The 27,295-nt window shown below is 38.2% G+C and overlaps 1 protein-coding gene across 4 annotated transcripts in view; it reads right to left on the reverse strand.

Moving 5' to 3' along the window:
- AKAP7 (A-kinase anchoring protein 7) overlaps window positions 1-27,295 on the reverse strand; it is a 79,213-nt gene that overhangs the window by 20,471 nt on the left and 31,447 nt on the right. Inside the window, exon 8 of one of the 4 annotated variants that reach the window (XM_088161788.1) lies at window positions 6,855-7,144. The exons of the other annotated variants lie outside the window; for them this stretch is intronic. Within the exon in view, the coding sequence (XP_088017914.1) occupies window positions 6,951-7,144 (194 nt within the window). The 3' untranslated portion in view covers window positions 6,855-6,950. Of the gene's footprint in view, window positions 1-6,854; window positions 7,145-27,295 lie in introns of those variants that run through there. 4 annotated transcript variants of the gene reach the window in all.

A 27,295-nucleotide genomic window follows, 5' to 3' on the forward strand; every position in this document is an offset into this window, starting at 1 on the left:
CAACCAACAACAGCAAATATGTTGAGACATTTTAATTTCAAGGAGGATTGCCAAAGACATATGGAAATATCCAACACAATTTTTTAAACTTCCCATTTTCATAGTCACCAGTATTTTTATCTTCTTTACTTCAAGGTGACTACATTCTTGAGGCCACAAAAAGGCATCCACTTCTGATGGCTTTCTTAAATGTCATTCCTCTGATTTAAAAGCCTGTCTATCATTCACCTTCTTGATACCTTGCAGTGAAAGTGAACTTAACACCTTATTTTCCCTCCTAGATTTTCTTTCACTAGTGTGACGATACTAAGTGTTCTCTTAGCAATCTAGCTGCATTACTGAGGGATTATTTTTGACAGCAGCTGTCAGACCCAAGAATGGACATACATGTAAGATACTCATGATTCTACTGACATTAATGACAGTCTTGGCTGTCTTCAGGCCCTGGTTGGGCATATTGCCTTGGTCATCAAACCTAATGTTGGCTGCAGGAGGATGAAGACTTGTGTAACTTTCAACTTTGACATTGTAAGTATTGAATACTCAGTTTTTGGTTTAAACTGCTAAATTTCCTCTTTTCTCCCCATAGAGAATGGAAACAATCTTAGCAATGTAATCACAGGCACTGTGAAGTTCTATGAGGGAAAAAGACAAACAACACCTAGTTGTTATTCAAAATGTCATTTCAAGGAATGCACCTTTCCTTCAAATTTTTTATTTTTTTCATCCAATTCATGCACCTCTTTGTGTGTATCTTGTGTGAATGTATGTGTAGGAGTGAAGAAATAACATCACGCAGGGAGATTGGCAGGACAGAATATAAGCATTGGAGAATGAGTATAAATAGGACTCACCAACCTCAGCTGATGAGTGTGTTTTCACATTTCAGGAAGAAGGGAAAAGAATAGTGTCTTTATAGTACCACAGCAGGTATCACTTTGAGCAAGTAAGAGTTAAAACCTCACAAAACAGAAGTGAGAAGGACACAACCTGCAGGACAGAGAGCAATCAGTATTGGACAACCTGGCAAACGTTCAAGGCCTGTTTAACAACAGGGATTGACTTACTATTTGTGGTAGGCAAACCTGTCCTGTCTCTCATGACAGAAAGCCAGACAATGCAACTTTTGTACTACAGCTACGTAAACGGAAAATAAATCATGATAACTTACACCAAACTGCAAATCTGACCAAGTCATTGATTTGCAAATGTAACTTTCAGTATTTTCAAAATCAATTTAAGACTTAGATAAAGTAGTTGCATTCTGCTCACTGAACTTTGCTTTACCCTCAAAAACCAATCCCTTATTTGATACAGCTGGGTAATTTTTGGTCAGGCCTAAAAGATCTGGACTGCATGTTGCTGGCCCAGCTGTACGTTGGAATTTGCCAGCTTGCTCGGTTCCTCTGCACAGGCTACACAGCCCCAGATCCTGTGTTTATTTACTCATTTCCACAACTATTTCCTCATTCTATATTCAATATGCACTGTATTAACATCTAATAATAAAATCGTAGAACGGTTTGGGGTGGAGAGGGCCTTAAAGTTCATCTAGTTCCTGCCATGGGCAGGGACACCTTTCATTAGACCAGGTTGTTCAAAGCCCCACCCAAACTGGCCTTGAACATTTTCCAGGGAAGGAGCATCCACAGTTACTCTGGGCAACATGTGCCGATGCCTCATCCCTGTCACAATAAGGAATTTCTTATTAATTTCTTATTAATATCTGATCTAAACCTACACTCTTTCAGTTGAAGCAATTCCCTCTAGTTCTACATGCCCTTATAAAAGGTTTCTCTCCACCTTTCTTGCAGACCCCTTCAGGTTCTGGAAGGTTGCAATAAGCACACACTAGACACCTCTTCTTGGGCTGAACAAACCCAGTTGTCTCAGCCTTTCCTCGTAGGACAGGTGTTCCATCCCTCCAGCCATCTTGGTGTCCCTCCTCTGGACTCACTCCAGCAGGTCCATGTCCTTCCTGTGCTGGGCCCCCAGAGCTGGATGCAGCACTGCAGGTGGGGTCCCACCAGGGAGGAGCAGAGGGACAGAATCCCCTCCCTCACCCTGCTGGCCACACTGCTTTGGATGCAGCCCAGGATACAACTGGATTTCTGGGCTGCCAGTGCATACTACTGGGTCATGTCTAGCCTCTCCTCCACCAGCATCCCAAGTCCTTCTCAGCACGGCTGCTCTCGTTCTGTTTATAGTAACTATCAAACGACAAATTATTTCATCTCATTAAATTAAAACATGCAGAAGTGCTCACCCTGCTATCTTCTGCCCTTTTAAGTTGGGAATCACATTTTTTAGAATGCAAATAAGTTTCCAATTCTATTTTGATCATATGACCAGCCTTATTTCACATCACTAATTGTATAATATGGGAATTTTGTATTCATTCAATATTTAACAACCTTTCTAAACAATTTCTGGCCAGTACACCAAAGTCTCTGCTCCTTGGTTTCCTATCAAGTAGCAAATGAACTACCACATATACAGCTACAATGAGGTGTAACCATGCTTCTTTTGTAAAGCGCTTTCTTTTATGTCAGATTAAAAAGTGTCATGCTGTGAAGTTAAAACAAACAACTTTACACCCAAAATGAACTTACAATTAGATGATTTCAAAAAGCAGTTAAAAATCATTTGAGATCACTTCCAAAATGAAAAAGCACTTATTGAGCATCAACATAAGCAAATCAATGCAAGTACAGGGTTATCATGCAGGCAATTCCTTCATGATCTCAGGAATATAAAGAATTAATTGTTAGACTAAACACTAGTCTTTATTTGAAATATATACTCATTGAAAGGCTCCTCCTTGAACACAGTGAGCCAAATTTTTAAACTCCAGCCAACTTCACTGGAACTGAACATGATGAATTGCCTTCTATACCCTTGTAGAAAGCTTTCTCACCCTTAGACTGGATGTACATGACCATTCACTAAGACAACAGAAAGAACAGGTTGTGAAGGTCCCGCATGTCTAAGTTTTAACAGTTTCTACTCAAGCTTTACTTGTGCCTATCCCATAATCAGTGGTGAGAAGGGATACTTTTTTCCCCTCCTTCATTGCAGAATACCCGAGATCCCTGCTACCCAGAGATCTCTGCTACCCTAGATCTCTGCTACGTTCTGGGAATTGATTTCTACCAAGTGCAGCAGAAAACTGTTTACTAAGATAGTACTCAGTAAAAAAAACTGTATTGGTAGGCATGGCTAATGAGATTCTTTATAAAAACCATATTTAAGCCATAAAGCCTCTTGCCAGAAGATCGTACAGATATTAAAAATTTCTGTGGATTCAAGAGGAGACTGGAATTAAACACTCGTGATTATCAAGGATGCCACCCTGCTTCACAAAGTCTACAAATCTTGAACTGCTGCAGCATTAGAATTTTATTTTGAGGAAACACCTTCTTACACACCTGCCCTTTTCTAATGGCTCTGTTAGGCATGTGCTGGGGAGACAGATCCTGTATCTGGTCCAGACAACCATTCTTATGATCCTACCATAACCATAAAACTTGGCTAAATGTTTTCCATGGCTATACCTAAATTTGAAGAGAATAGAAAGGGATGTGAAATACCTGTGTGTGGATACAAGATGTAAGCAAGTGGCTGTTAAAACTTAATACAACTCAGCTTCCACTTGTCAGCACTTTGGTGTGTTTCAGTCATAAGCATCTATTATCTATCATCTATTTCTAAGGTAAAATAGTTGAATTTTTTTACAATGCAGATTGGGTTGAAACTAAATTCAATTCTCACTTGATGTGAAATAGATCTAAACTCAAATTTTAAAAAGCACACCATGAAAGCACTGAGCTTTCACCTCACTCAACAAAAAGATGTACAATACAACAGTACCAGATAATATAATTACAACACTTTTAGAAACTATGCTTTACGTGAAATGAAAGTATTTCCTTACTGTGTAAGGAACAAACCTTCAGCAAGCAATTCAATCTCTGGCTGAATTCACTTGAGGCACCTCAGCTGAAACAAAACTTATAGGAAAACCATAATGAAGTTCATACATTTTCATATTCACTGCAACTGAAAGTCAAGTAGCACAGTGAGCTGCTGTTTACTGCACATTCTTGCACCTTTATAATGTACTTTTTATTTCTCGTGTACAACAGCCACATGATTGTGATTTTCACCGGCGTGTTTCCTAACCAGGATAATTTAATGGTAATAAAAAACCTGTGTTAATTTCTAAACACGATTAGTTTAGAGGTCACCATGATAAGAAGAGGAAAAATGGATGAGAGACACACTCCCTTCTGCCTGTTCGTCGTGGCCAGCTTCAAACCGCCTCTCTGGCTGGGGCCACGCTAGATGCCCAGCAGTGCTTCCTCCCAGCACACAGAGGGAGAAACAGATGTGGCAGAAGAGAGGGAGGGAGGCCAGATGAAAGGAAAGCAATTTCCCTTCTCTCCCTTTTCTTCAGTCAGTGCTGAACGAAGGGAAAAACCAGTCACGTTCACCATGCTCATCCTATACTTCCTCTCTCTTTCCCTTTGTAAGATGGCTCAGTCATGTTACTCCCCCATGAACACTGGTAAAACAGTGCCACATCTACTTTTTTTCTCCTCATTTCAGACACCACCTTCTTACCTCACCCACAGCCAGATCTCCTTGCTTCAGATTCCCCTCATCCTATAACTACCCATTTTTATCTTGCCACATTCTCAAGAGGTGAAGGGGTGCCACACCTTTCAGTTCCTACATGCCAAAAGCAGACATCTTTCAAAAGCCTTTGTGACTTTGCACACACATAATAATGACATCTCCTGAATGATTTTTTTGATTACACGTAGTTTGAGGTCATGCTGTGCTAAATGTTATATTTAGTGTATGCTCCAGTCACTCACAAGAGCACATACAAAGAAAGCTGGTGCATGGCAGGTGATGTCAGAAGAAAAGTTAAAAAGCAGTGAAGTGAGGTGACTGAGAGAAGCAGGGTGAAGAATATAATGCTTTTTTCTTTCTCTTGTTTTCTGTCAACAGAACAATTTTAAAAACTCAATTTGTATTTGTTGTCTGTCTTCACCAATTAATATATCAGAAGTGAGATGTACCACTTACTTGCTCTTCATATAAAGACATTCTGTACTGGCTAAATGAAAAAATAGTTTTGAAATATAAAATGTTCCTAGTCATTTCCCCAGTGCAAAATTTGTAACATTTACCCTCATACCATGACCTGGGAAGAAAAAACATTTTAAAATAACTGCCAACTCATCTTCTTGAGGCTGCTTTCTAGATTCTTGCACTATTGGTAGACATTTATTGTTTAATTGATGGTATAAACTCTCACTTTATTTATGCCTAGACAGCTTCCTGAGAAACAAGAATAGAATATAAACCAGCTTAGAAAACTGGATTTTCTAGCCTACAGCTAATTAATTATGTGAATTAAGTTAAAACTGATTTCAGATATAATGTGACAGAAATTTGGCTGCATCTTCTAGAAGAAAGGTTGAAAGTATTTCACTGAGCAAGAAGTCAAGAGTAAATATTTTATTGTGTAACCAAATTTAGGACAAACATCATTTTCAGCACAGAATTTAAAAGAAACAACATTCCAGTCAAATTAGCTAGCTTGACTCAGTACACCAAAGGATCAAGAGATCAGAAATGCTCCTTCTGATTCAACTTATATTTACTCAACTGAAAGCAAAACTAGACACTACCAGGTCCATACATAAAGTGTGACTTTTCCCTCACTTGGTCACCTTAAAACTACACATCCAACCAACACCCAGATGGAAATCCTTTGTCATCTGTCAACATTGACATCAACAAAATCTCCATTCTTTCTATCTGCTGCTAACGAGCTTTACCATTAACATACACATGCTTACAACATCAAAACCTTCTCATCTCTCACTCTAAACTGCACTTGTCAAAAAGGAAAATCAAAATACTCACTTCGGCTATATTTGCTTGCAGAAATGGACTGACAGAACGCTCATAAACAAAATTAGACCTGATTACCTATCTCTATTTGAAAGAAATCTTCATCTATGTAGTGGAAATATTGCTGAATTTGTCTCAACCCCTTCTGTAAAAAGCGATCAGTTAATTTCCAGAAGGAAAACCCCGGCAGGAATGCTCCCGCAGCTCCCTCCCCGCGGGAGCGGCAGCGGCAGCCAGCGCCGCGCACAGCCGCGCACTTACTGATCTTCTCCTCCCCTCTGGAGAAGGGAAAGCAGCAGAGCTGGCCCATGGCACCGCCGCCTCAGCCTCTCCCTCGTCCTCCGCTTGCACCGTACGCAAAACCTGCAAGTCGGGCGGCGTTCCGTGCAAAAACTGCTTATTCCTCCCGGGAAGCGAGCGGGAGACCGGGACCGAGCGGCCCCGCCCCCGGCACGGCACCGCCAGCCCCCGCCCAGCACCAGCCCCAGCCCAAATCCCAGCCCCAATCCCGACCCAAACGCCGGCCCCCGCCCAGCACCAGCCCCAGCCCAAATCCCAGCCCCAGCCCAAACCCCAGCCCTAATCCCGACCCAAACGCCAGCCCCCGCCCAGCACCAGCCCTGCACCAGCCCCAGCCCAAATCCCAGCCCCAGCCCAAATCTCAGCCCCAATCCCGACGCAAACCCCAGCGCCAGCGCAGCACCAGCCCCAGCCCCAATCCCGACCCAAAGCCCAGCGACAGCCCTGCGACAGCCCCAGCCCCAATGCCAGCCCAACCCCGACTCAGACCCCAGCATCAGCCCAGCCCCAGCCCCAATCCCAGCCCCAGTCCCAGCCCCAACCCCGACTCAGACCCCACCATCAACCCAGCACCAGCCCCAGCACAAATCGCAGCCGCAGCCCCAACCCCGACTCAGACCCCACCATCAACCCAGCACCAGCCCCAGCACAAATCGCAGCCGCAGCCCCAATCCCGACCCAAACCCCAGCCCAGCGCCAGCCCCAGCCCGCGGGGCCGGGGATCACTGGCATCCCACGCCAGTCTCCCTGACATCCAATTTAGTTAAAGACAGATCTTCCCTTTCCCATCCCGACATTGCGGGAGGGGTGGGCGCTAGAAAATACGGGCACCCGTCTGGCCACTTTAAATACTGCACCGACCAGAGGGGCAGAGTGCCCCTGCCACCACTGCTCCCCTCCGCTCCACAGCCCTGTGCTGAGAAAAGGGAGAAAATATAGTTAAGGCCATATTACATATATATATTTATTTTACTATTTATAGTTGATATATCGGCTCTCTTCTCCCCATAAGGAAAAATTAAGTTATAAGACTAAGGAAGGAAGAAAGCTGCTCAAGCAGCTGGAGGAGCGGCACAGCAGCCCTAGCCGGAGATGCTGAGAAACAAAGTGGGATTATCGCTCTGGCTGTGGAAGGGATTTGCCACCGACTTCAGAAGGAATAGAGCCGGCCACCTTCACTCCAGGTTACTAGTCCTCCTTTCTCAACACGGTGTGTATTACAAGTGTGGGTGATAAAGGTCACATGGTGAATGTAATAAACTTAGGATTTTCTAAGGTAATAAAATTCTAACGAGATGCAACATTAGTTAGTGATTAAAGATAAAAAGGAATCAAAGGCAGTCCTACAAGGATTAGTATTAGTCCTAACATTACTCAACACAGTCATTATTGACTTGAAAGTAAATAAATGATAAAACACCTTAAGAGTGAAAGTTAGGCATACACAGTGAGAAAGGACAGTAAATGAGCACAGCCTGTACAGCTTTGGCAAACTGAGTCTATTCCTGCAAAGTATGTCAATAAAAACAATGAAAAGACATAAATTTTGTTTAAGTATTCTTCCACTCACCAGAACCAAAACTGCCCAGCTTTCTACTTATTTTGTCTTGTGGGTCCTTTAATTTAAAGGAATCAAACACTATTGGGGTGCTCACATGCTCTTGGCTATCAAAGCATCTTTGCAGGGTAAGTCTATGTGAATATCCCAGCTTTTGCTGCAATTAGCTGTCAGCACAAGCTGTTCTGTTAAACAAGGAATGTACATGACACATGGCTCAGAAGAAGCTCTCTTGTGTCCAATGAACTCATATAGAAGACTGACCCATGGTCAGCCATTCATAATGGCAAGACTCCCTGATGCCATGTGGCTCTTAAAGCTCATACTGCAATTTTTGCTTCATTGTGGGAATTAATAAAATCTCTCTCTCTTTTATTGGGATGTGTAATTCTGCCAACATGTAGATACTGAATATTTCAAGATTCCTACATGTGATTAGTTTACTAGAAATTTGCCAGCAACTTTTAAAGTTAATGTTGTAATGGGCATACACATCAGCAAAACATGATCCCACAGATCTCCTATCATTTGGCTAATAATGAAGGAATGCAGGTGTACATAGAAATTGTGGGATTACAGACTAGAAAGTCTGCACACTGTCCTGGAATAGAGTTCCATTTTTTCTCGGTAGCTGGTGCAGTGCTGTGTTTTGGATTTAGGATGAGAACAATGTTAGTAACACACTGATGTTTTAGTTGTTGCTGAGTAGTGTTCACTCTAAGTGAAGGACTTTTCAGTTTCCTCTGCTCTGCCAGCGAGCAGGTGCACAAGAAGCTGGGAGAGGGTGCAGCCAGGACAGCTGACCTGAACTGGCCAAACTGCAGACTGTTCAAATTGCAGACGGTAGAATGTTGTGCTCTGTATATGAAGCAGGGAGAGTTAGCTGGGAGGCACCAATAGCTGCTTGGGGACAGGCTGACAACCCATTTGCCAGTGGGTTTTATTATTCTCCTTTTGTATCATTATTGTTTTTATTATTATTATTATCATCATCATCACTACCAACAACTTTATTTCCATTATTCAACTGTTCCTGTCTTAACCCACAGCTTTTACTTTTTTTCTGCCTCTTCTCCCCATTCCACCATGGTTGGGGGTGGACAGGGAGTGAGTGAGCAGCTGTGTGGTACTTAGCTGCTGGCTGGGGTTAAACTGCAACACAATTTCCTGTCCATGAGATCCAGGAAAACCACCATGTTTCATTGAGATATCATCCACGTGCACTTGAAAACCAGCTTTTCATGATTGCAGTCAATTTGCTTTTGAAAGTAATTTTTTCTATATTCAGAAGGTAAAAATAAATCAGAAGAAACCAAATCCACAATTACTTTCCATTAAAAGACCTAATCTTGCACACCTCCTCTGGTGATACCTGCAGTCACTGACAATTAAGCAGCATTACAGGCAGCCTGTGACAGCAATGGTTCGTAACATCTGATATGAATATCAAGGATGTTAAAGCATGCAAGTTTCTCCTCATCACATTGATGAAATAAAACATAATGCTCAAATGACTTTTTATTATTCTTGTTTATATTACAAAGACTAATACTTATATGTGTGCAAAGAATCCAGTTACCACACGGGTGAAGGTATGAATCCTGCTACTATTAATCTGCACTTTTTAAATGTTCTAGTTTGTATGACATGCTTTCCATAAAGCCAATCATTTAACCAGTAGCAGAAGTTCTTCACAAAAATGTCTTCTACTTTACATTCAAACTACTATTTGATTCAAGAAATTACGTTTGTTTTCCCAAAAGTAAGAATCTCAGACTGGAAAATCCTATGAATATTTCAATTTTTTTACAGACGTAAGTCAGCTTATCTCAGAAGAACAAGTGTAATATATTTAACATATTTGTAAAGCATGGTTTCTCATAAAATTAGAATTGCCTTTAAGCTACGTAATATTCAAAACCAAAATGCATAAGGTTGGTAGGTAGCAATTTTTATTCTTTTCCACCTCTGTTATTAAGAATAATTAGATCATCTACTGTTTAATGAATTAGTATCTTCCAGTAGCAGAAATAAAAAACTCAGGACAGTATACAAGTTTTTTAAATAACTATAACAATTTTTAAGATCTATATTCAATGAAATTTCCTTCAGCTGTGTAGTTCCCTCAGTTGAGGAGATGCTGTCAGCCTAACCCAGAGCAAAAAGAAAAGAACATGACCCATATTCTACAACATAAATAAATTAAACATGAATACTACAGGGTATAAGTGAAGACAGTCATCTAAGCAGCAAGAAAGTATTTCTAAGAGTGAGCAGTATCTTCCATTCTGTTCAGGATCAAAACAAGAAGACAGACATAATTTTAGGCAAACCTCCCAAATATTCTCAACCAAAAAAACTTTAAAAAGAGAATGTAAGCATAATCTCCTTCTGTATACACAGCTCACATCTATGTTGTACCTTAATTAATACAGAGCTCCTGGTGCTCTCATCTTTCCACAAGTATGTTTAAATAAACAGTATTAAGAAGCATAAAGTCCTCTTGTACTTAAACTCAAGAATCCTTCTGTTAAAACATGCAATAACCACAGTTCTTACTGATTGCTTTTTTAGCAGTCCTGGCAATCCATGGATGTCAGCATGACAATAACCTATTAAGCAATTCTGGAATAGTTACAACCAGTGATAGACCTCTTTCATCCATCTATATGCCATCTTTTAGGCAAAACTAACAAAATACATAAGCACAAATGTGTATACAAGGAAGAAACAGAGGATTCAAGAAGGGCCCTAGCCTTTTAACACTGGCCCCATCATTCTACGTGCATTCTAACTTCCAAGATGTGGGTAGGGACCATCAAGTCCATTCACACCTCCAGAACTGGACAGGGTCCATCTTAAATATTTTAAATATGATATTCAATAACAAAAGTGAGTCTGATCACATTTTCAGTGCTTTGCTAGCTCAAGGCCTGCCATTTGTTCTGTTTGGATAGCTCTTGAAATTTTGGTGAGATACACAAAGTACATTTTTGAAAGAAGTTACAGGGCAACAGCAAAACTTTCAGCTGTTTCAGGCACTTGTGGCTGGATAAAGAATTATAATAACTCTAGCCACATGAGGCCTAAACAGCCAAAGCATTATTAAAAATGAATAGGCCCCAAAAGATACTGTTATATATTTTGTTGGGAGCAGAGAAACTGAAGGACACCTTGGGATTGAAATAGAGGTGTAAAATTTTTCCAGGTAAGGAATGGCAAGGTACCATCCTTTATCAAGTATGGCTGTTCAGATTAGCCAAAACAAAGTGGTTGAAACAAGTCCAGCAAACAGAACCATTGGCCTCCCCAAGTAGAAATTATGGTTTTGAATCTTGGAAAGTCTCTCTCCTCACAGCAGATAAAGACTAAGAGAAACTAAAATGTATTCATTTTAAGCAGAGGCAATTTCAGCCTTCTTAATGCTCCTGAATACTGTTCAGCTGATGAGAAGAAACCTAGCTTTTTTTAGATGATACTTGTGGTGCAAATTATGTAAAAAGTGGGTGAGGAGGAAAAGCTGATCTGCATTTCAATTTAAAAGTACTTCTGCACTGAGAACCTAAACTGTTCCCAAGCCTATGTATAAAAACACACATACACACGCACAGAGTGCAGAAGACAGTGTATCACTGTAAGTTTTGTTTTGGGAGCACCTACCAAATCAGAATTACAATCCCCATTTAGAAGATAAAACAGGGATAAACAAGTGATCTGTTGGACTTGCCAATATGCAAACATTTTCCTACTGTGCTTGACAGTGCAGACTATGCTCCCACTTCTTTTTGATACTTGGTTGGTAATGCATTGGATAATTCTAACAATTTTTTCAATTGTGTCTTTCTGAAAACACTTCCAATTCAATTTTTCTGGAGAAAAAGCTTAAATGAAGAGCCTAAATTAAATTTAATGTATTTTATTTTCTTTCAATAGCTTAAGAATAATCTTAGAAACATGCATTATATTAAAAAAAAAAAAAGAAGAGAATGAGTTGGTAGTTGCATTATAAAACAAGAGTGCATATTTTAGCTATGCTTTTTAAAACTACATTAAAATCCTCCAGGGAACTCTCACCACTAATATGTGTTTTACAACACTGCCTTCTAGAGAGAAAATCTTGCTCCTACTCACTGCAAATCACTATTCCTGAGTTCTATTTCCTGAACACGCTGTACCTTTCAGGAAAGGCTGGGATAGCAGCCACCAATGAGCCTGCCTTCTATTTTAAGCGCAACCTAAGGGCAAGGCTCAAGACCAAATCTGCAAACTATACAAGTTGTTACCCTTAGGAATGCATTCAGAGCCACGTTTAGAATAAGCCATACAGCACGGTTTGTGTAAACCACAAACATATCATGGCACCCTTCTTTGCAGAGTGGATGTGACTGCCTGTAGTACATACATCCCATGGTATCCCATCTATTCCTGAAGTGATTTGGTCTCACTGAGAGGATATGTATGAAAGGGACTTTCATTCTGGCTTGCCAGTACAAGAATGTGTCCCCTCTGACATACAAGACTTGTAGATAAGTCCCATGACAATGTGAAAAACCAGGGCAAGGTACACCTCACACTTCAGGGTCTTCTCAAGGCTCACTTTACAAGCCTAAGCCCTTGAGACCTCCTAAGCATTCATTTCATTCAATATTCAGGTAGATCCTGCTGTTTCTGTGGAAAAGAAAGTTTAAAGAATATATAAAAACATGAAGACCAGGAACTGAAGGATACATTTGTTATTGTGAGGGAAACGCCCTTTAAAATCGTGATTCTCTTCATATAAATTTTTAAATGCCATGTGTCCAAAAAACTGTAATAAAAGTCAAGGGAAATATTTTGATCCTTACATACTTTTTCCTTCTGAAATAAGGCAAACTGAACAGCTGGGATAATAAGGCTTGAAAAAGAGTTCTGTTCCTAGTATTCAGTCTCTCAATTCTACAAAGAGGTCAGTAGCTACAGATAGCTATTATCATCCAATGATGGTTTACTGAGAGTTAAGCTAACTGTGAGGGCACCAAAGGAGAATATAAAAGATTCCTCTCACTTTCAATTTATTTACTATAGCAAAATAATGATGGCTGTTTTCCCATGTGTATAAAAATAAAACAAGTGTAAGATGTGGCAGTGGCAAGGGTCTTATGACTATGTTCTAACATCTACATTGCTAAATCTTCATTTCCAACAAATTATCACTATGCTGTTTGCCTTTTTTTAAGAGGACTCTCATTTCTTCCCCAAATGTTCTTTTGAATATTTTATTTTCCTGATTACATGTACTGTTTCTAAATTATTATTTTGAAGAACTGGAAAACCCTGCTACGAAGAAAAAGAAGTTAGAGATCTGTTCTTGTACATCCTTCCCTTGTTCTCCATTCAAACATGACAAATTTTTGCATTTAAAATAAAATGCATTATGCACACAGCACAGTGAGATATTTTTTGCAATGAACATATACTTTTGATCACATTGTGTTAAAATTTTCTTTCTGGAATGCTGAGTGTTGTGTATAGACTAGAAGAACATTTCTTGTTAAAAAAAAAAACTGAAATGAGTTTTCCACTAAGAACAAGCAAACTGAATAAATTTTTTTTAAAAAACGAAATTACAATTAATTGTGACTACTAATGTTCTATCCCATCAAAGACTGTCAAGAAAATCACTGAAATGCACTGACACTGTACCACAGTTGTGTGTACTGCCATTGACCCTAGTCAGTATTTTACTGCTGATGCATTGCTCTTTTACCATTCTTTACTAAAATTATTCTCGGGTTTGGAATACTTAAATACATAAATAACTCACTAAGTGTGCCCAGAAATTTAGCTGGCATAAGGTTTCACAGGGAGGTCCTTATTGCAGTCCCCTCTCACTCCAGTTGCAACACTCCTCAGTATTGCAGCTTTTCCCCGATCTCCTGTATCTGGCGCTCCAGTGCCCATTTGTTAATTTTCTGAGAAATTACAAAGTTCCTTTTCCCTGCTTGTTAAAACTGCTGGCAAGAATGCAGATCAAGACAGAATTGATATTTAAGGTGGTCCTTCCTGTAAAATTTTTCATTTATTTTAGAAGTACTTGATGGTGCAACTGCAGAAGGCTCCTCAAATTTGTATTTCTACAGTCTGAAGAACAATTAAATGTTGAATAGACAGATGCCCTACTCTCTTTGAAATTCTGGAAATCAGTAGTAACAGATTATTTTTTCTGACTTTCTAGTGAGAACAAATACCCTGTATTTTACATAATTCTTCAACCTTTTGCCATATTATTCCTGAATGCCAGTGAAAATGAGGTATTTGGTACTGTGAAAATTAGTACTTAGCATTAAACAGAAATGCAGGAACCAATATTGGTTACTGTGCACTACAGCTATGTTTTTAAGGCTGTATCAAAGGCTTTTTATGATTGATGGGGGGAAAAGGAAATCCATGTACAACTTGCATTTAAAAACCACAATTAATAAAGTTGTCATCAGCTAGATTGCACCTTAATATGGCTCACTGAAATCTGTTTGTGTGCTGCCGTTTGCTTTGGTAAACTCTACATGGAACACAATCAATTTCTTTGGTCAGATTATAAAGAAAATAAATATTCTGAAAGAAAATGATTAATCATTTCCTTTGAAATCACACATTTCACCTCAAAACCGTTCAGAAAATGAATTTCTAGATTTGAATAAATCCTTAAATACAGCCTTTTCTTCCACAGCCAACATTCCTTAAAAAAAGATCAGCCACTGTGGAAAGCAGGTCTGTGAATGGAGAAGGAAGGAAGAAGGAAACTCTAACCAGTGATGGTGTTCAGTACTGATCAGTCCTCAGTTTTAAGAGCTTGAGTGGCATATACACAAAATGGGCAAGAAGTCAGGCCAAAGTCAATGCCCAGAGAATTCTAGTTCCCTCCATGCTGATGAGATGAGAAAGCAGCTTAGTCTGCCAGTTACTTCTCCCCCAGTGCCCGGGTTTTGGCCACTGGCAGCAGGCAAAATATTCCCATCCCACACTTGCAGCACACATCTGTGAGATTCCTCGGGAATATCAACTTTTTGGGCTATCTAAACCCATTCACCTCAGCAAAGAGCTCGCTACCTTGAGTTTCATATGGAAACCAAGTATAGATCCTTCAGGCCACCCTCTTGTTTGAATTGTTTTGTCTGATTACTGTGCAGCACCATGGCTTTCAGCTGACATGCACAATGTCACTTAAAGTAGTACATGCCAGGTGAAGCTTAAATCTATGTTCAGCTAACACTGGTAAACAAAGAACAATCTTTTGCAGACAACAAATGCACTAAACAGTTACACTCTCTTCTGAGTATACCAGTTAAAATAAAGCTTATTTCAGGAAACCTTTGCTCTCACTCCTTCCTAAAAAGACAGTAATTGGACATTACAAAATATTTCAGGATCTAGCTCACATATTCTTGAATATTACGAACATTTATTCCAGCAATCATTTACTGACTGCAATTTTAAAAAGCTATTTCTCTCCTTTTGCATTTTTCTTATCACTGTTTTAATTTACACTATGAAAAGAAAGGGGAAAAGAGCATGGAATTTGAAATGTTCATCTCAAAAACAGGCGCAAAAAATGTGTTCGTTTATTAATATATCTTTGCAGTAAGTGTAGTGAATAATCTGCATTTATCACTTCCAGTTGACCCCTTAGCATATGGTCTACTAACACATCACAAACACACCAAAGGATTGAAAGCTGGGTAACTGCTAATGTAATTTCAACTAAAAGGCATTACACTGCCATGACTGCCTGTGTGTGAATCTAGCAGATTTATCATCACAAAGAGAAGTGCCAGATAGACTCTGCTAAAGGATCAGGACAGGCAGTAACACTGACTCATTTTCTTATGCTTATTCTGCTCCAAGATTTTCTTAAGACCAAAGCAGAAAACTCATTCTAAATGGAAAGAAAAGGAGAACTAGGAATGCCAGCCAGCTTTTGCTTTCTCAGATGACTGTGAACTAAACTCATTTTGGTTAGTCATACACAGATTCTTGTTATTCCTTTCATACATTCTTCTCTAAACTCCCTAAGTAACAAAAAAATCAAGTCCTGCCCTGAAGTTAATAGACACTTCATCCAGAACCCAGCCATTCTTTTGCTACAGATCAACAGCCTCCTAATTTTGATTTAAACAAATAGTTCTGCCTGATTTTCAGTGGCCTCCATTTACAGATGAGATAAAATGTTGGAGTTCACTAAAATAATGTAGATGTAATTATAGGATTTACCCAAGAGACTCAGACATTAACAGAATATGCTTACAGATTTAAAATTAAAATATATGCATTTTTAAATAAATTGATAAGTTGCTTTGTAGGTCACGTAAGATTACTGACAATAATTAATCTGAATGTTATGCACACTTGGAAGAAGTAAAACGTAAAGTAAGAACAAGTGAAGCAAAGATTATGCATTGTGATTTTCTATCACATCTCTATAAAAAGATATAGAAGTGATATCTACGTAATATAAAATTTGGAACACTGAAAGTGCATAATCTCAAAGTCCTAGAAAACTATGGAGTCAAAAGTGATCTAACAGCAAGGAGTGATTTACTGACATGTTCTCAAAAAAAAGTGATTTAGGACTATACCTCGAAGATTTTTTTGTATCTTCACCTAGAAATAGGTTTATTGCCTTCCAATCTCAGTATTTAAGTTTTATAAATATGAAGGAAGGGTGTTCTGGAATTTTAGTTTCCTATATGAACACCTATTACCTATTTGTACAAAAATTGTGCCATTTTGAGAAAAATATTTTCATTCTCAAAAAGGAATTTAAGAATTGGGAGACTGAGATGCTTATATTAACTGAGTAAAATGTAATTAACTGAGTGGGCATTCCCGCATATTTCTATACTCCAAGGACACAGTGGTATTTATAAAGGTCATAAAAAAGGGAATGTGATTCTGCATTTTGTCTGTGAACAAGAGGATACAATATCAACTAAGTGAAATAACAAATTCTTCCTCTTTACCTCAATGTATTGAAAAGTATTTCTTTACAAAATTTCCTCATGTAAGCAGGCATTAGATGAAGTAAAACCGTTTCTTTTGTTTGTTTGCATTCTGTTAATTTCCATAAAATTTCTTTGTACTGTACAACTCCTTGAGAAGGGAAAGAGATATTTGTTTTATTCCTTAGTAATGATTAATATTTTTGGAGAGAGGAGAAATCACTGGTAATACCTCCAATATCTGTTCTGATTTTAAACCTGCTATTTTATACTAACTGATGAAATAGGATTTATTTATTATTTATCTATGCATTTTACTTATGATGTTAAACATGAATTTTTTAAGTGCTAATGAACCTTTTACATAAGAATGCAAGAGCTAGCATACCTTGAAAAATAAGCTCACATACAAAAGGTAACAACATGCAACAGTCCAAAAAGATGCTCCTTTAAATGGACATTCATGTATGAGAGTCTCTGAACTGTTTCCAAAGAAAAGGAACATTTCAATGAAACATGTACTAACAATACTAATGATATATAACATAATAACAATATATGAGAAAATGAACATCTGGGCTGCAGTCAATCCAAAGCCTATCACAGGGGCATCTACTGTGCAACTGGTAGGAAGCAGCTGGGACATATGTCAAGGTACCATACAAGTCCCATAGACAAAGGCAGTCCAAACCCACATGTATTCAATGCTTTTCTGCTGTGCTTTTTACAACCTCCTCCATGCAAACAAACATCACCCAATGCTGGGGCTGAATTGATAGCAAGGATCTCAGAGCTGCTTAAAAGCAGTGTTTTGCATCACCTTACAGTAAACATGCATGCATGTGCACTATATGCAAACATGCAAACACACAAGGACATAAATATAAAATGTATGCATGTATGTATGAATCCTATATATTGATAATTTGTTTCTAATGAATACCTAAAAAACACAAGCACCAAACAGAGTATTCAGCCAGGAGTGATACGTCTGCATCCAGAAATTGAATAAACCCCATATATTCTCCTTTTGTCCACTAGCAGAAATAGTAATGTTCAGAACTGGCACAGTTTGAACAGCCTAGGCTTAGGATCTAGAAAGTGGACGCTCCCTTTTCTAAATCAGCAACAAGATTAAGAGTGAGCATTTTAGCATTGTGCTTGTGACCTCTGTAAGACTAGACACTCCAGGAAATAATCACAGGATTATAGAGTCTGATTTGGGGCAGGGGTGGGGCTCATTCTTTGGCTCTGTGATATCTGAATCTCTGCTGCTCTGGTGAAGCTCCTTGAAAAACACTGATGCATCATTCAGCTTCCATGCTAAACTGCTACTTCTGGCTTTGCTAGTCTCTAGAGGCTTGAATTTCCCCAAAGTGAGAGAAGAAAAAAGTCCCGGTGTCAAGTTTCATTTGCAAGCAAACTATGTAGGTAAAAAGTATTTCCTCCTTAAAATAAAAAGTGAAACCTGATTAAAGTACACATGTATCATAAGCAGAGGTTTTGGATCCCAGTTGGATGAGATGTCTAACTCAAAAAACAACGTAAGACAAAGAGATGTTGATGCCTGGCTTGTTCAACGCAGCATTCAGTTCAGCCTTTCTTGACTCTACTCTGAGATACTGGACTCCACACAACTGGAAATGGAGACATCTCATTCTGGGGCCAAATTCCTACAAAAAATATTCATTTATATTCATCCCTTTTTTTGACTTGTAAATTTTATATATACACAAGCATATGTAACACCTTTAATACAAAACAGAAGGACTTTTCAACATAATACACCTATGAAATGCACTTTTTAGCCAGGTAGATAACAGACATTCAGTATGTGTTATCTTTCACAGTGCAAGAGACTGTGGGCAGCATTGTGGACCAAAATTTGTTTGGAAGACAGCCCTTAAAAGAGAGTCTGAAGAGCTGTAGATTTCTTATTGCAATTGCCCTACTAGTACAAAGTTAGTAATATAACTGCACTGACAGATCATTACACTTGAATTTACAAAAATGTAAATTTACATTGAAAAAATATATATATGTGACAAAGCACGAACCCTTACAGATTCTTCCACTATATTAAATAAAACATAAAGAGAAAGTATTAAAATAAAAATTCAATAGTCAGATTAGCTACTGCTACAGAAGAGAAACTTATCAGGTGTATGCAGCTGACTAATTCCATGTATTTGAGCAGTGCAACGCATTTAGACAAGATCTCTCGTCTAAACAAAAGGGATGTTAACACTTCAAATATATCCATATCATAGAAAAAAAAATTGTGCTCATCTATTGCATTCTACTTTATAATTCTCACCTTTTAAAATCTTCTAGCACAAACCAATATTCTCCCAAAATAATTTTCTTTTCCTTAGAATCTCCTTAGGTGAGCCTCACACCACTGGCCTGTACTACTTCAGTCCCAAACAGAGAAAGAAGAGAAGGAAAAGACTGAAAGTGAGTGGAGAATTTAAAACTGAACGTGCAGATAAACAGTAAGAAAGAATTAAATCTTGAAAACCTTAGTCCTTGTTCCTCATCGCACCTGAATAAACACATCATTGTGCAACATGGTGGTATAAGCCAATAAAAGGCACCAGGATACAGAGAAGAAGTAAAAATACAGATGACTCTTTATCTGGGAAATATTTGCAATAGTTCTCAAATAACTAGGGCATTAGGGTTCACACATCTGTATTTCAAATTATAGATTTTGGTTTGCTCTGAAATACATCGGGTTTTATGCCTATATAGAAAGAGGTGCACTATAATATTTTAAACTCCATTTGGAGACACAGCATAGGTTCATGTGTTTTGTGTTCTTAGAAATTAAGAAAATCTATCCCAAGACTAGAGATAACCACTAAGTACATTCAGACCAGTCCAGGTAATGAATTATTAATAAAGTTAAACCAGATATTCTGCATATTTCTGGGAATTAAAAAATAAAAATGAGAAGCTCTGACTAGTTAACTGCAATACAACTAGAGGACGGAAATAGTGTAACCATAATCTGGATTGTGGATGATATGTTATTTGAGATATTGTATACATCAGGAAAGGAAACTATAATGTATAGAAAGCTGAATTTACCAATAATAAAGATCACAAAGAATTCATCATAATCATCTGGAAGAGTACATCCTATGCAATATAATGATTGCTTTTACTTGCTTTCATGTGAAAATAACATTTCTAATATTAAAGATACACTAACAAAACTCTTCTTCCAGAGGTGATGTAACCACCTAATCAAGTGATGAAAAATTTCAATATCCAATGTGTTTTGGGTCTGCAATACGATAGGAATGGGGAAGGAAAACTATAGCGCTTGCCTGCATTTGAAAGATAAGACAGATTAACACTGCCTGGGAATTTTAAAGTACTAAGAGCTGTTTCTGAATAATTCCATATGTGAACACTCTTATTTTGGAATAAGAGAGCGCTTTGTTCCTGTTCAGCTTGACCCACTTTCCAAAAGCATTTAATTAGGAGCATTTATATGTGTAAAAAAGGCTTTTGTTTGTTCTCGTGATTAAAACAATAAAGTTCGGTATCTAAGGTTTCTGATTCAAAACATCTTAAACATTCAAAAAAAAAAAAAGCTCTGGTAGCCTAGGTATTAAAATTCAATAGTGGCATTTTCACTGCTTCTCTAAATAAATGATTTAAAAGGCAAAAGGTTTTTCAAACAGTCTTCAGTCAGCAATTACTTTCTGGTGTAATCCCTAGGCTGTGGATGGCTACTCAGAATTCTGTAAGACAAACCTGCTGTTTGCAAAACATGAAGTAACAGCAGAGGTTTTTAAAACTAGGTGTCAAAGGGTCAGCTGTAATGTCTTGGGACTTTAGAAAGTAAACTATTTACCTAAAGTAAAACCATAAAGTCTGGAGAGGACACTCTTGCTGCACCAAATCCAGGTGAATAGAAATCGCTGCTGCCAACTGAAATTGTTAAGCTCAGCACTTTGGCAACCACATCAGCCTGGATATTTGCTTAGAATGCAAGCAGTGTGAACCCACACTGTTTCAGAAAATAAAGGGTAGGCATGTTTAGGAAGTTAAAAAATTGAAAGCCTACCTTCAGATGTCTGTAAGTATGTCTGGTAAGTATGAGTATATATGCATGTTCAACCTATGCCTGGGCACCATGGCTTTGGCCTTGTAAACCCTCTGAGCTACTGATGCTGGTACAGAAATCAGTACATAGCTAAACATTACAGCATCAGCCCACACCACAGTGGCACCCACACTTGAGAAGCAGGAAGAACAGCTGCATTTAGCATTGTCATCTCTACATGATCCCAAGTGCTCCCTGTCACTTCCATAGCACAAGCAAGCAAGTACATCAAACACTAGAGTAATACCACATAACTTATGCCATGGGTGGCTAGAACATTTAATCCTGCAATGGAACAGGTAAGGAAATGTCACTAGCATGAAAGGCAGTGTAAAAACCCCACATCCTCTGGTATGTGTGGGGCAGGAGGATTATGTGCAATGCTGGATTGTCCCTGGCTGGATGGCTGACAAGTAAGAGTCCACATGCAGACTCAGACATACTCCAATAAGAAGAAATGAAAACTCTTCAAATATGTAATAGAGCAACAAGCTTGTGAATTGCATGTTGCATCCTCCCAGAAAGGTCCTTATACTGCTTGAGTGACATCTCCAACCTTTTGTACCTTACGTATCTGCCTAACTGTCCTATAAACAGAGAAGAGGTTCAGGTCTCTTAGCTGTCCTCAAATATTAATGTAGATCTTAAATATCTTATCTTCATTTAAAATGTAGATCACATACTATGTATGCAGCAGATACTGTGACAGCCCTCTCTGTTGCGTTTAAGAACAGATTAAAACCAAGTAATTTGGCAGGCTACTGTTGAAACAATGATGTCACATTTCAGCTTGTAGTTGATGTAATCTTGCTCTTACATTCCACTGCTTCCATGAGAAATAGCACATTGTGGCTTTCTTGGAAACAAGAAATAACACTACAAGACACATTAACAATGCATCTTTAAAATCTGTCACATTTTATCTTGAAATTATTTTCAATAAAAGAACGTACTTTTACAAATACTAGGGCCCTCAAAAATATTTTATGCACAGTCTAGAATAAGAAAACTATTATTTCTATCCTAGAAACAATCTGTCTCAATTAATTGCTGAGTAATGTCATGAAAGAGAAATTCAAGTTGTGGTATTACTCAAAACAAGCCCTTTTCCCCAACAGCTACATTTTTATGTCAGCATTCGTCATAATCCCTGAGGTATGGACCTCTACTGATCTGATATGGTTATATCTTATTTTAGAATACCTCATAAGGATTAGGTAGGAAGCCTACAGACTCTCTGTGGAACCATGCAGCACACTGGGTAAGAGTTCTACACTAACCAGAAACAACTGAAAAATGGTGACATCTGAACAGTGGAAAACTAGTTATCCTTTCATTCCAGGTCCTTCAAACTACTGAAAAAGACTCCTCAGAAACTGCAGAAAGAGTTTAATTTGATTATGGTAAATCAAACATACCTTTTATTTGATGTCAACACTATACAAGTAATATGTATCAACAAAAGCACCTTGTTAGCTACGAAAATTGATCCATTCAGTGAAAGAATATTATTTATTTAGTGATGCATGCAATAAAGAATATTATATATTTAGTTTACTCCACACCACCTAAGTGGTCTGTTTACTCTTTTGCAATTAAGGTATATTGAAATCAATGCTTTATGCATTTTCAATGTATTTTTAATATATTAAATTTAGAAACAAATTAGTTGTTTGAACATCAAATTCTGCTGAGGAAAATATTTTTAAAGCATAAATACTTAAGACACTACAGTCCTGCTGGACGATATTAAACTGCATTTTTACAGCACACTATGCTACGCTGTGAAAAATCAATTCTGCCTTTTTCATATACTCAACTAAACTTTCAGTTATGAATCACAATCTAACTGACGTCAAATACGACTTTGTGTTCTCCTGTTAGACTTACTTCATCATTTTATCCCACTGTTTGCACATATTTTTGAAAACCATTTTGGAAAATCTTACTTTGACTTACTTTCAACCACTGATGACACCTCTGGCACAAAAACACATCATTACTTCAAATATTTTTTTTGTTGAAAAACAAAGGAAAATAGTCTTTTGAACAGAATTGCATTCTGATATTTTAAAAAGAGCGTAGCAAAAGTTATCCCATACAATAAAGTAAATCTCATAATCAAATATAAAAAATAAATCTTATTATCACAGAAAATGATGAGAATGTTTTTTGCTTGTTTTCAGTACTAGGAGATAAATGATTGAATTCTAAACATCATGTTCCTGTCTTTGAAGCTCCCTGTCACTGCCTCATGAAGGGTTTGTCACACATTGGCCAACATTAAAGCTCAAACATTAGAATTTGCCTCAGAACAATGAAATATTATTCTGAAATAAAAACTTCAGTTTTCAAACCATATTGGTTACCTCCCTCTTAATTAGCCTCTTTTCCTTATCCAGACACAGTATCTGTACAGCTTTAAGGTCGTAACTGGTATTACAAAACTAATATAAAAATGCTATCTCATTATGAAAAATGTGATATTAATGGCCAGTGTTTCAATAGCAGAAAATTACCAAATACAGAAGCAACTGTCCAGTGTAGCAATACAAGATCAGATACATTGCTAGAGCCCATCCATGAAGCTCTAATGCAGGAGCAGTGAAAAGGAGTCAATAGGGCACCACTCTGTTGTCATTAGGAAATAAAAAAATATTTGGTGTGTGTAAGAAACCCCTGGATCGCTACTTTCTAGCTGGTGTCCATAAAAGGCCTGGCTTATAGGTTAATAACCAATATGTGAATTTTTCCCAGCCATGTTTAAAAGAACCATTTTTATAAGTCAATATTCTACCACATGACTCAGCTGAGAGTGCTTCAGGGAAAGACTTTACTGATTAGCACGTAATACCTGTTGTTTTTTATTTAGGCAAATACTTGCTCAGCACACTGCATGCACAAGACTGCAGCAGTCCTGGATAAACTCAACACAAACAGTGATTTAATTACGAATTTCTAATCTTAAGAAAAAACCCCTGGGAAACCACCCAAGATATCTTTATCCAGAAGCACTAGGACTACCACAAAATTAATTAAAATTTGGGAGAAGTGCCACAGATATGCAAGAATCTCAAAAACAGTTACTCACAACATAATAGGGTGGAGAAAGTAGAAGCTAGGCTACAAATAGACTAGCAAGGAAAGAAAATGAAGAAGTGAAAGAAACAAACCTAAGGGTATTTTGAAATTGCAAAGAAGAAAGAAGGGCATAAAAACTAAAGAATGTATCATTATTTTTAAAAAGTTATTCACTGTCATGCAATTAAGAAGGAAGGTGAAAAGAAATCAACCCATAATATGTGTAATCTTGCTGTGTTTAGAACCTGGACAATTAAAGCAGCATTCACCTGCTTACCACTGCTGTTCCCAATTTGAGAAAATGCTCAATTGCCATATAAATAAAATCAACCATATTGAGGTCAAACCACCAGTAAACAGAGAAGCAGGAGAGCATCTACAGGAGACAAATGGCAATCTTTAATTTAAGATAGTGCCGTTATAAAAAGCTTTCAGACAAACTGGCAATACTTCATACTGCATACTGTATTTGAAAATGTCTTTGTCCTTGATGATGAAGGTGAAATGCTACTGTATTTTTTGCTTGACACTCCAAGTGCATTTTTATCAAGAGCAAACTGAGGGATGTTGACAATCTATCCAATTATCAATTGGTTTCCAATTCCTTTATTTTCAGCCTTTTGTTTCTTCTCAGTATTATTCAGAGTTCATAGAATAACATTATCCTATCTCTATTTGTTTCAGGTACAGATGAGTCTTTCTCCTGTTCTTTCTTCTGTAATTCTTTCTTCCTTGTGTGTATTCCCAAATCTATTGCTGACAAACTTATCTTCCGTCTGGAGTGCTCATACACAAGCTATCATCAGAAGTATCTTGTTCTTTGCTTGAGACATGAGTGCTGAGCAGTAGCCTGGCTAGCATTGTGCAATGTAATGTGGAAGTATGTACTACACCCTGAAAGCCTAATCAAGTTTATTAAAGCAACAAAAATGTTAGTTGAATGGTTTAAATAGCCTAACACCAGCAATTGGCAAGAATTATTTTTTCTTACAACATGTTCTGTGCACACTGTTATTGATCTCCCTCAGAAACTTAAAAATTGCAAATATAATGCATCTTCTTGCCTTTTAGTTGAAAACTTGGCTCTTTATATATACACATATATGGAATTAGCAAGCAAGCTAAGTAACAAATATTAACAACTGCTCAAGCAGTCTATCTTATACTCACAACTTGGTTATCATAAACACTTTTTAGATCCTGCCTTAGATCCTACACTCCTTTTAGGATCAGAAGAACAACTTTCTGCGGGTGTCTCTCATCTCAGAGAGACGGCAGAATGACCTTGGTGACAAGGTCATACTGGACACTGAACCTGTACATAGATCCACTGAAAACCAAATTGATCCACTAATGTTCTGCTACTTTAAAAGGCATCTCTGAGGTATTACTTGAGCACAAAGAAGCATTACCTTTTACCATATTATTATGCTTTTATGCAGATAGAACAGATGTTTGTAGTCTGATATTTTGTTTTCCATATTGCTGCTGCTAGATTGCAGGATTAAGGGAGACTGTAAGAATACTTTAACCTCCACATTCCAGAAATATGAATTTTGGCTGTGCAGAAAGTAACAGTAACCGGCTAGGTGGTTTCCACTAAGAAATAGACTTCTTGAAGTTTTCCTCTACCTCAGACATAGCACAGGAGAAGTCTGATATATAAACTTCTTACAAGCCACTCAGAAGAAACATCACAGAAAACAGCTTGGCATGCAGTAACTTTCTTTAATGTGTATATAATCTCATTTTACATTATAATACTACAAACCAATTTTCCTTGAAACACGTCTACAAAAATCTTCATTAATGGATCCTGAAAATATTTGAGATACTTAAATGCAAAAGGTATATTTGACATAAGATTTACATAATGCTTCTTCTGACAGTCAGAGGATCTATTGAACATCTTTACCACGATATCAAAAACTGACCAATCATTCAGGTGAAGGAGTATATATCGAAAAGCTCAACTCATTCCAGCATTCACCCACCTTCTTTGGGATTTGAGGTGACATACAACAGCTGCCATGAGGTGGGTGGTCCAAAGAAGGACACTGTTGCCTTGTTGTTTTATTTGCTTTAAACACCAAACTGAACTCTACTTTGAAGATTAAGCTTTAACATTACCTTCACTATCACATCAATTTTTAACTCCTTAACACATACCCTGTGGGGCTAGCACACAGAGAAAGCTTCTGGTGCACGTGTAGGCTCTGCTAAAGTTAGTGGATGCTGCTCTGTAACATTCTGTCAAAGCCTGATTACCCATGGTGCATACTGATGCAGTTCAGCAAGAACTGTATTTCTGCCTTTTATTCATATCGATCTCTTTTGGTTCCCCTATTTTTAAACACACTTTTAAATAAATGTGCAGCTGATAAGTGTTGTGACACTTATTAGCCATAGAATCATAGAATACACTGGATTTGAAGGGATCCATCAGGATCATAGAGTCCAGCTCCCAGCCCTGCACAGAACAGCCCAAGAGTGACACCGTGAGCCTGAGAGTGTTGTCCAAATGATTCTTGAACTCTGTCAGGCTTGGTGCTGTCACCACTTCCCTGAGGAGCCTGTTCCAGTGCCCAACCACCCTCTGGGTGAAGAACCTTTCCCTGGTATCCAACGTAAACCTCCCCCACCTCAGCTTAAGGCCACTCCCTGAGGTCCTGTCACTGGTCACCAGAGTGAAGAGATCAGTGCCTGTCCCTCCTCTTCCCCTCACAAAGAAGTTGTAATAGCAATGGGGTCTCCCCTCAGTCTCCTTTTCTCCAGGCTGAACAGACCAAGTGACCTCAGCTGCTCCTCATATGGCTGCCCCTCAAGGCCCTTCACCATCTTTGTTGCCCTCCTTTGGACACTCTCTAGTATTTTAATGTCTTTTTAACATTGTGGTGCCCAAAGCTGCCCCCAGCACTGGAGGTGAGGCTGCCCCAGCTCAGAGCACAGCAGGACAATCCCCTCCCTTGCCTGGCTGGCCATGCTGTGCCTGATGCCCCCTGGACACACTTGGCCATCCTGGCTGCCAGGACATGGTAATAAGCAATTCTCCGTTGTGAATGGATTTCTAACATTAATTCTGATCCCCTTTCAGATCTTTTCATCTTATTAAATGCAAAACACTCAACTCTGACTAAACTCTAGGTAACAAGTAAATTCTGTTTCTGTAATTTCCATGTACTTCAAGGAAAAGATAAGTGCTTGTGTATATGTACATGTAGGAAGAACTAGACCCACATAGAGTGTTTTGTCTGTATTAAGTAGTTTTCAAATTTCACTATTTTTGATTAATAGAACTACATTGACTCCCTTATTTTAATGTCCTAGCTACCT

The sequence above is a fragment of the Sturnus vulgaris genome, chromosome 3 (assembly GCF_052056855.1).
Source record: "Sturnus vulgaris isolate bStuVul1 chromosome 3, bStuVul1.hap1, whole genome shotgun sequence".
NCBI lineage: Eukaryota > Metazoa > Chordata > Aves > Passeriformes > Sturnidae > Sturnus > Sturnus vulgaris.